At 41.9% G+C, this 10,933-nt stretch overlaps 1 protein-coding gene and 1 long non-coding RNA gene across 3 annotated transcripts; both read right to left on the bottom strand.

The window, feature by feature from the left end:
- Nucleotides 1-1,815: 1,815 nt before the first annotated feature.
- Nucleotides 1,816-2,844, bottom strand: LOC149987617 (uncharacterized). Its single transcript, XR_016497853.1, has 2 exons — nt 2,458-2,844; nt 1,816-2,084 (listed from the first exon to the last, which is right to left on the bottom strand). It is a non-coding gene; the product is annotated as an uncharacterized LOC149987617 (long non-coding RNA).
- A 3,835-nt stretch (nt 2,845-6,679) lies between these two features.
- Nucleotides 6,680-10,513, bottom strand: LOC112293390 (putative arabinosyltransferase ARAD1). 2 transcript variants are annotated; one of them, XM_024542712.3, is made up of 2 exons: nt 9,649-10,513; nt 6,680-9,493 (listed from the first exon to the last, which is right to left on the bottom strand). In XM_024542712.3, the coding sequence occupies exon 2, from the start codon at nt 8,358-8,360 to the stop codon at nt 6,852-6,854; it is 1,509 nt and encodes a 502-aa protein (XP_024398480.1). In that variant the 5' UTR covers nt 8,361-9,493; nt 9,649-10,513; the 3' UTR covers nt 6,680-6,851. The 2 variants fall into 2 exon arrangements, with proteins under 2 accessions (XP_024398480.1, XP_024398479.1); XM_024542711.3 differs by having other exon boundaries at nt 9,638-10,513.
- Between the last annotated feature and the right edge of the window lie 420 nt (nt 10,514-10,933).

Raw genomic sequence — 10,933 nt, forward strand, 5'->3', positions numbered from 1 at the left:
GGACCCGGATTGGATTCTCGAAATTGGATACAATTGGCTCTTCGAACCAGGCTCACTCGTTGCGTAAATTGGTCCTTTCCCTTCTTGCTGACTCCCGTTATTGGAATCGAACGGAGCATTTCAGTATGCCCCGGCTGACTGTAACGGAGTGACTGAATCTGACCACTCAGTATTTGCACTGGAGTTGGTCGTCGCTCCCAATATTCGAGGTAACTGAATATTAATAAAAGTCCCTTTTCTTTATATTTTCACGGTATACTCGTGTTACAACACGACACCGTGTAGTATCCAAAGCAATCGCAGTAACAGTCTCCTTGTACAGTGAGGTACAGAAATAATTCGAATTTTTTTCTAGAGCACCACTTTTGCTGAAAAAATCTTGTTGTTCAATTGAATGCTATGATCATGTTGGAAGGAATCTTTCTCCGATACTTAGCCATCTATTTTTGGAGTGCAAGAGGTGTCTAATTTCATGTAATTAGCCATGTGTCTTCAAAATCAGATTGCAAATGTGATGATTAATGTGGAAGTGGTTAGGTGAGCTAAAAAATCACAGTTACAATTAGGCATGCATGCAGCCAGCAAAATGGAGTGATAACATAGAATGCTTGGATGGGGTGACTTATATAATCCATCTGAAGATGTGAAGCACATTGCACTGCCACAGATTGAGATTGTGAAGCACATATAGATTTTAGAAGTGTTCTTTTTTGGTTTTGGACATCGTTAGCTTCAGTGACTCCTCTCTGTTAAACTAGAAGTTGGTTTGTGTTGTTTGAAGGCTTATAGCAAGCACCATGAAGTACAGAATATTGTCCCCTATGGCGAAGAATCAGATTGTGGAGATGAGGAAGGCTGGGATGAAGTGTAAGGACATTGCAGAAGTCTTCAATGCTCCCTATTCCACCATTTCAACTATCTTGAGTCATTGGAAGGTCCATGGAAGTGTGGAGTCGTTGAAATCACAATGTGGCAGATCCAGGAAGTTGTCTGAGCGAGATTTTCGAGTGTTATGTCGTGCTGTCAGTTCAAATAGAAGGCATACTCTGGTAGAACTTGCAAACTTGGTGAATGTTTCTCAAACTACTATTCGACTCTACCTCCATGAGCTTGGTTTTAGAAATTGTATAGTACCTAAAAAGCCCTATTTGAATGTCAAACATAAAGCAGATAGGCTTACATTTGCACATGCTTATGAGAGTTGGACGTTTGAAGATTGGTGTAATATATTTTGGACGGATGAGTCGTCATTCGAAACTGGCAAAAATCCACGGTAAATTAGAGTGTGGCGGAAGGCGTACGAAAAATATAATTGGAATTGTATAGCACCAAGTTTTAAGTCTGGGCGTAGTTCAGTGATGGTTTGGGATGCCTTTACTGGCTTTGATAAGTCTCCATTGGTCACCATTCCTTCAAATAAGAGATCATCAAGTGATTTTGTCACTATTGTTTATGAAGGAGTATTAATTGGCTTTTATTTCTTATATGATGACCCTGAGCAATTGATATTGATGGAGGATGGTGCTCCAGTCCACCGTAACTCATTGCCAGTGCAATGGAGACGTGTTCATGGTATAGAAAAGTTGTTTTGGCCTGCCAATTCACCGGACTTGAATCCAATAGAGAACGTTTGGATGGTTGTAAAAGATTTGCTCAAACATCATAGTAGACCTAATAGTAAGCTAGAAATGATAGAAAAAATTCAATCCGTATGGGATACCATATCTATAGAGTGGCTTCGTACATTGATTTCCACTATGCCTTATAGGATGCAAGCGGTGATTGCAGCTGGGGGTGGTAGTACGAGATGGTAGATAGTATGTAACAAAAAGCTCTCTTGATGTATATTTTCACAATTTTATAATGAAAAATTGTTACACCATGAAACTAGATTCTACTATCTTCGCAATGCACTTTACTGCTCAAAAATGCGTTCATTTTTGAAACTGCTGGAGCTTTTTGAAGTTCAGTGATTTCTAACACTGATTCACTTTGGAAAAAAATTCGAATTATTTCTGTACCCCACTGTACAGTGGAGCAATAGCAGTGAGCATGTGAGTCACCTTGGTCACATGGGTTCCCACCTGCGATTACCACATAAGTCACAATAAGTACCACAGATGACCAGTTCACATAATCTTCTGTGGAAAGAGCACGAGGCAAAAAAAGAAAAAAATAACAACGCTACAATCGTAAAAAATGACTTGTAATCTTCATTTTCACAGCCTATCGACTATTTTTAGGTTGATAAAGATACAAGTAAGCCCTCGTGAAACCCTACTATGCATGCAGCATGTAGAACCATGCTGAACCATTCTAAAGCTAACCTCGCTCAAATTTTTCATGGGAGACAGTTTGCATGATTCCAAACATTTCAAATCTCATGACGGAGTGCAAATCCGTCAGAGCGTGACCAACTCACAACCGCAAGGGGGACAAGACTAATACGAATCTCACCTTGCGCGCTCACAATACCAAACAGCAAGAACGAAAGCAACACCAACATGACCATCAGTGTATGCATTCTGCACGATCCTGTCTTCTTCTTCCTCACGCTCTTCCTGCAAGTTTACAAGAGAATGTATGTGTTGCGCAATCGAGAGATAATGAGAATCCTTCACAGCCACTACCCTCAAGCACTCATGCACGCAGACCCAGCAAACAAAAATGAAATCTTGGATTCGGCACCAAATGGTCTGAAATCACGAGCAAAGGAACACACAAGTCTGAAGAGTAAGCAACATCAACGATGCGCCCCTCCAAGTGAGCTCACAACTTTCATTTGCTCAACAAACGCAGCTGATGTTTGTGGAAATCATGGCCGGCTGAGAGCCATGCTGAGAAGCAAGCAAAGCAAAACAAAGCAAAGCAAATCCAGACACAGTGTTGCTGTAGGATTCACCAGCCTGGTCTCACATGAAATGAAGTTCAGAAGGGGCCCCTTCACACTGCTCCACAATGTGTTTCTGCTTAGTTAGTTTGGGAGTTTAATGGCAATAAGAGTAGCCCAAGTTTAAGAGAAGATATATATCCCAAGGGTGAGAGTAGTCCACATGAAGATATGTCTTACAACAATCTCACTAGATTTGATAAAATCAATGTGTGGAAAAATCTAAATTTGATGCTTTCATTTGGATTTAAACCCAAATGAAGAATATCTCTAAAAATCTCTAAAACTATGAAGAATATTTCTTATTGTACATACCAACATTTGTATGACAACATATTTTACTTGCAAAAGGTATAAGTACTTAAGAAAGGAGGATTTTGCCCTTTGATTGTTGTCTCCTTACTACTCTTAACTTCCGCACCACAAAGTACAAAGCAAAATCTCTTATACAATCTCTCAACTTATTGCACATGATAACTTGCTAGATGGTGTTCATCCTTAAGTTGGATTTAGAGATTCTTTTTTGTAAAATTTCTCTGTGTATTGGCTTCATCCTTAAGTTTGGTTCTTGTGTTGATGTTTACAATGATATTTTGTATTCTTGTCAATATTCTAGAAATTTTTATTCAAGAATTATGTTTGAATCAAGAACTTCTATCTAGTTCAAGGTAATTGCTTATAGAAGCAAAGCTTGATTTAAAATATGAGCTTATAAAAATTTGATTTAGTTTTATTGATTAACTAATCAATTTATTATATCCCTTATTTGTTTCTTTTGTTCAAAATGTTTTCTAATCTAAGTATGGTTTCTCAATTTTAAAGTATTACATAGGTACAACAAAGATAATAAATACAATAAAATTATTATGCATTATGAAGTTAAAATATAAATATATGCATAGGATTATTTGAAACAAAAGATTTTACTAGCCAATTAGAATATGCAATTTTTAAAAATTTTAGTAAAATATTTGAAAAATATATCATTAGATTTAAAATGAACACAATTCTTTATTTGTACGTTTTATTATATTTCTCCTTGTTGATATCTTATAACTCATTAAGTTTTCATAAATATGATTCTTATACCAATGTGTCTTTTTGGAGTGATGTTAATTGTTTAGTTAAGGTTTTGAAAAGCTTTTATGCAAAGCCTTGCAGTTTTCAAAAAGATTTTTTTTATCATCCAATCATAAATTATAAATACTTACAAGTATTTTTTTTGAAAATAAATAAATAAATATAAAAAAATATATATATATATATATATATATATATATTTTAATCAGGGATGACCTTGACCATAAATTTGTCTCAATACTTCCCCCTTATTCTACTAGAATCCAAATCATGATTATATTCAAAAGATTAAACCACTTCATTTCTCCAGACTGGGTCCCATGTCTCAACAGCAAAAAAGATGGTATTCTCTTCTTGCATGGTGCTCAGAACTTGGTGACGCAAATTGGCAATGTGGTTTACCTATCATGCATTAAAACGTTCCTGGAAACTTACAAGAATTGACACTTGAACTGAGACTTTGAAATTATCAACAAAACGTAATTAGCAAGGATGAACTGATTATGTTGTTGTTGCACCAAGTTGAAATTAGGCTGACCTATGTCTCACTGGTCACAAGGAGTGACTGAAAAATGCCAATTCTTTAATTTATAATTTTCCATTTTCACTTTTATGGGCACTTAGTTTATTGCTTTATATGTCCACAATGAAGACTCACGAAGCCAGTCAATAAGCTCAATTGATACATGGACAGTGGATAAACGAAATAAGCATGTAAACAACAAAATCATGCATTGCCAGCTTGCAGCCTCTTTGATGGTGCAAATTTAGATCAGTTGCTGATACTAACTTTTTTAAAAACTACTTCACAATGAAATTTGAAAACAATTTCAGGCATGCCAGCAAGTAAATAAGGAAGTATATATGTATGTTTTATCTGGCATAATTACACATACAGACACACAGAAGAATATATATATATATATATATATATAGATTAACAGACATGCATACATAGGAACGAATGAGGAACTAAAATGATTTTATTCACATTTTCGCAAACCTCTGCAAACTAAAGACTACACAACGAACTAAAATTTCGTGGCACGAATCAGTGAAAAGTCATCCGCTCTGCAGGGTCCTGGAGGCATTGAGACGAGCCATATTAACAAAAGTTATCTTTACAATCTAATCACGAGATAATGAGACTGGAATGGTGTGACAAAACTTGCGGAAAACCTCAGTGAATGCAAAGTCATGGTAGAACCGACTGATGAGCCTTGAGCTCACCTTCACCGGAGTCAAAAAAGGACTGATCACACCACTGTCAGGCTCAAGAGAATTTGATGAACATACGCAGTTGCATGCCTAACGACAGATCTGCATGTCTACGGATTGCTAGCATGGAGAGCCCGGAAAAGTAGCATGGCGAAGCATGCACTGGCGATGTATCCACTGGCATGCTACTGTTCCGACACATGGCAGGACATCTCGTCCCGGTGAATCTGGAAAGGTATCTCTCTCTTGTGTGCTGTTGTCGACGTGTGCCCAGAATGTCGAGTCCAACATCTCCAGAACAATTGCCAAGTACTCCATGCCGGAGGTCTGCCTCACAACCCACATTTGATTCCCGGGGACCAAGGCAAACGACATCCGGAAAAGTGGGTGGTGAGTCTTATCTGTTCTCGTAGCCAGTGTTACATGTTAGTGCCATGTGATGCCAAGTTTTTATTAAACTTACTGTGAGTGCTTGTGAGTGCTATTTTGTGCATATCAGTGCTGTATTTGTCCTCAGCGGAGCCTTGTAGCTTGAGGCATTGAGCCGGATAATACTTTTAAATAAGGGGAAAAAGAAAGACCCAGAAAAGCCTCAAGTATGGGAAATGTGTGGGCCGCTTACAGGATGGTGAGGGAGAAATGTGGACCGAAGTCAAACTATTTCAACCTCGTGTGGCATTCCACTGCACCTATTCAGGTTTTAGGGTTTATCGAAATAATTACATGATGTTGAAGGAAAACCAACACAGCTCTGGCAACGGAGCAGTCAAGCAAGGATCTGGTGTAAACCAAGTAAATGGCAGGCTCGTATGATTCACAGTGCCCTTTCAAGGTGCACGTGTAAGATCCTTCGCTAGCGGTAAAGATCGAGATAAATGCCGCTACTCAAACCCTCCACATCGAAGGGCTTTGACCCGGTGGTTGCGCAGTGGTGGTTGGATCGAAATGGCAGCCTTTGAAGCATATCGCAGTATCGAACGCAGTCGCAAATCATTGAGGAGGTCTGGGATCATTATGGTGTGGATGATGCGGATTTTGTGCCTCATCCTTCACCTGGACATTGACATTAGAGGGGACACGGGAGCTGCAGCTTCGCATCAGAGAGAGAGGCAGCCTTCGCATCGGATTGCGTAAATAACATGGACATGACTAATTATCTTGCATTCCTTTGTGCAACGGTGTCCACCTAATCGCATTTGACCAAGCCTGAAACCCGGATCAATCTTAATCGTGACCCGGGAGGTTGTGTAAATGCTCTAAAGCAAAGATGCTCTTAGTAACTGAAGTTAGAGAATTTCGTTTTCCGCAAACTCATCCACCGCTAGTAATAGTGGCAGCGGAGAGGTTGGGAAGTTGTTACGCTTATGCACATACATCACCATTTACAACTCCCTTTCGAAAAAATTAATGGTGTATGAGTCATATCTAACTACTGGACTATGATGAGATACTCTCAGACCTGCTGTGCACATTGTGACGTAATTCTGCTGGTGAGAGAAAATTGTTCCAACCTCATTGAAATAAATTCTGATTGCTTAACAGGAAAGTTAAAACTGATTGAATTATGATGTTAGCAATCCTGGATAAATTAGTGGGTTCTACGCACGGAATTGATACCTGAAGGTTATGATACACATTTTCTTTTTCCTGAGGGGAAGTAAATTTAAGAGACTAATTCGGACCTAGAATAGCGACGGCGTTTGTTGCGGGCGAGAGTAAGAGCTGGCACCTTGCGAGCGATGGCCTCCCACGTCATTTGCACCGCGTCGCCTATTTCTGAAGGCAACTGGTATTCAAAATGCTTTTGCACCTCGCGCATGCGGTCATGCATCCTCGTCCATTCCTTCTCACCAAAATTACGTAACAAATTGGTCAAAAAGCCCTTGCGCAGCGCGTCTGAAGAGTTCACGAACAGGCAAAATTCGGTGTAGTTGATAACATCCTCGAAGGGGAGCTCAATGTCGTCGCTGACGATCAGCGGCACGCAATGACTGGCAACTGCGTCGAAAAGACGGTTGGAAGACGGCGTATCGCCCTCCATGTGGAGACAGAATTTCGACTGCCGCATCCCACTCGTAGCGCTGCGGATTCCGGCGCTTGTAGTTGTGCCGTTAACGAACACGACGTCGGACTCGTCTCGCAGAAGCTCGTACAGCTTCTGCCGGATAATACCGCCTTCCTTGCGCACGATCGCACCTTGGAAGAACAGTAAAGTAGTTCTGGTATTGAACGAGGATACGGAGTCGATATCGTCGTCGAAATTTGGTATGATGTGTTTGTATGGCGCGACCACGTCCTTAGCAATGTTCGCCACTTCCGCGTCGTAGCGTCCGAAATCCGCCACCACAAACATGGCGCTTCGAAACTGCTCCCGCTTGTACACCATAGCATTGGGGTGATGGATTATGAGCACATGGTCTGCGCCGTTGGAAGCTCGCCACGCCGGCTGGGATCTCAGAAACGAGAGTAAATTCACTTGAAGTTCCTGATTTCTGTCCATTTTCTTTCTTCCTCGGACTGCTGGCCTACTATACTTGTTGTAGCTCAGAGACGCGAAGAATGGGATAAGTATCACGTCCGCGATCTGCCAATTTTTAACCCGGAAGGCGGTGCATGGCGTTGAACGCTCGGGCATGTCGGAGGTGACCAAATCCGAAATAAGCCAATACTCAGGACTGTGCTGCTGATACAATCCGCCGGGGTACCGAGGTATATTGCTCACGTTCCGCGGCCAGATTTGGCTCTCTTCGGGTGTGAATTCAGGGATCATGCCGTAGTGGAACTTAGGCGGCAGGTCGTACAAAAAAACTTTAAGCTTAGCAGAATCCTTGTGGCATCCGACCTGTTTACTTGCCTCTAAGTGGTCGTTTAATTCCCATGAATCTGAACCAGGCTCCTCGGGCTCCGATTCGGAGCCGGACTCGAGCACTTCAGAATTGAAAGCCTCTACATACTTGAAAACGTTAGAGGGCTCAGAAGTCAATCTTGTCCTTGAGAGAAATCCAGTGAGGAGAAAAAGGCAAAAGAGGGCGACGCTGGCGACAACAAAGCCCTTTCGAATCCATACTGAATCATCGCTTCGAAAATGCTTAGTTTTGGCTGCAAGATCATCATCGTCTTCCTTGGAGTCTACATACTTTCCGGCTCTAACAGCCTGCACTGACCTCCACATCGTGCCCAAACTAAGTCAGAAGCAATCGTATCCTGCCAGATTTCAGGCCAGGTATCCTGCAATATGCAGCTCACGGTTCTATATTCGACGTGGTAAAAACCCCATGAGCACTCTATAAAACTATCCAAAATCGACGAACAATTGCAGCCGTGCCCTTGTCCACTTAGCTTATCGTGTAAACTAGTGAGAATCCATTAGGCAGACCTTGGTGACATGAATTGCTGAAATCACGATTCAATGATCCTTCATCCCACTCGCCCTCCTACTGTTCTTCAACACAAGCTTTTAAATGTAAAAGTCGTTCGACTCGTGAAGCAGGGTTGGATGTGATCCAGCGGAGCACGAAGATAATATTGAGAGGTCTCAAGGCTGAAGAAGCGAGGTAAAAGAAAATACGACGACGATGATAACACATAAACACGAACTGTTTGACCTACACAATCATCTCACCAAAGGCTCGGGTTTCTGCCGAGAGGCACTACCCCAGTCGCCGTCGGGGGTCCTAAAAGTCTCGTCCTCACATCTCTGGTCCTACTTCTCATCAGTCTGTCTAAATTTTCGTCACTAAGAATAATCCATTTCTAACCATCCAACTACAGCATGCAGCGCCTGCGTCCCATTACAAGAACTGGTTTGTAGTCGCGACTCGCAAGAAGAATTCTACGAGAGCCGCATCAAGCATGAAGATGATCTGCCAGCTGATTTCATCTCTCAACACGTTTCCTTCCTGTTTTCTATACGGAAAGGCGCAGAAGGCTTATTGATTGAAACCCCTCAATCTCTTGCCAAGAAAGCATGAAAACATGAACCAGCAAAGCTTATCCTTGCGACCAGTTACTAGTCCCGCTAACACACCACTCGAAGAACTAAGACTCAACACAACCACAACCCAGAACAGGATATAAAAGAAACCCCATGAAGACGAGAGATTCCGAGTTTAAAACTGCGAGAGGACGTTAAAGATGGGGGTATGAAAGCAAGTTTGCAATCACCTCCTTTGCAAGTACCTCTAAAGTCCTAGTGTCCATATTATTAGATATTCGCCATTTTTTGAAGCCCAAAGGCCGTGTCATCCTCGCCAGCAAAAAGTAGCAGTAGCACGCACTCCGTTTCAGTTACATCATCGCTGGTCACTGCGACACGAGACAGCCAACAAATCTCCGAAAAGTGACACAAAGTGCGTACGTTTCAAAAAGGAAAATTACAGGTAATCAGTAGATGGACCTAGGGTGAGAGCTTTTGTCTTCCGAGGACATCACCAAGTGGTGACGGTCTACCTGTTTTCTACCTGTTGGAGCGCCAGTAGTTTTGTTCTGTTTTCTCGTGCAGCTTGATTGTTGGAGAGGAACACTGACACATGCATCTAGCCTAAGCGAGACGAGAATGTTGTCAAGAGAGTTCAGTCCGCACCAGTAGCCGTTATCAGTGCAGAGGAGTTCGGAACTCCTAGTTCTGGTCACCTTCAGCCTATGGCAGAAAACGTGGCCAATGTATTTGTGGGTCTCTTTAAGAAACTTATATTTCCCGCTTGGCAAGTAATTTTCCTCGCCCCAAGGGCTTTAAGGTCTCATGCATGATTACAGCTATACTACGGGGTAGGTTTTTAGGGGAGCACTTTGAGAACGCAACTTGTGAATGTTTATTAAACTCCTCTTCGAACTTGCACTGATTTTAGAAAATTACAGCGAAAAGGCATTCGGGAGGAGCGTTCCAGCTTCAGATCACAAGATCGCAAGCCTGCACCAGGTAATAACTAGATAAAGCAGCACGTGCTGCCCTTCATTGAACTAAACTTCCTATTCTCTCTTTTTTCTATGGGAGACACGATGCGAGGAGCGCTAAATCGCAGCTCATGACGTACTAGCCAAAACAGTATTTCCCACACCTGAAAAATTCAACTCCAGATGGGCAGATTTGCTTTCACCGGCACTGTTGAGACAAATAACTTCACCCTCAGATGCAACCCACACCAGTCCATCCACACACAGCCCCAGTCATCGATGACCGAAGCAGTCCTTCTGTTTGAGCAGGTCAGTGGTAGAGTGGTCACGCGCCTTCACTTGGATGCGTGACGACGAATCAGATTCGCGGATCATTTCCACCAGGGCTCCATGGGAGCGAGACCACTACGGATCCACTGCTCACTCACGAGTAGCCTGGTCGATCAGGTCGCGACGCCATGATCGACTTTGCCGAGCTCATCGTATGTCTCCGACGTGGGCTGCTTCTCATGTTCAACTCATTTATATTGATTTCTGTTACAAAGATGCCTTTTCTTTTTTTCTTTTCCCCCTGCACACAATTTACTCTTAGTGGAAGTAATTGAAGAAGTATAGTAGCAGTAGTTGTAGTAGTAGTTGTACCAACTTTTGTTGACGATGCAACAGAACCCCCACTGTGCTTGAAAACGTGTCCCTTCTACATGGTAGTAAGTATTGCGGTGTCGTGCATAAATGGATGAATGAATATGTATAGGTGGATGAATGTACATGGGTGAATGAGTGTATGGATGGATGGATGTACATGGATGAATGTTCTTATGTTTTTTTGTTTGTTTTGTCCAAATAATGTAA

The sequence above is a fragment of the Physcomitrium patens genome, chromosome 16 (assembly GCF_059467195.1).
Source record: "Physcomitrium patens ecotype Gransden chromosome 16, ASM5946719v1, whole genome shotgun sequence".
In the NCBI taxonomy this organism is placed as follows: Eukaryota; Viridiplantae; Streptophyta; class Bryopsida; order Funariales; family Funariaceae; genus Physcomitrium; species Physcomitrium patens.

Excerpts from the sequence above, each read along its gene's own strand:
- LOC112293390 (XM_024542712.3), bottom strand. The coding sequence starts at position 8,360 with ATGTGGAGGTCAGTGCAGGCTGTTAGAGCCGGAAAGTATGTAGACTCC.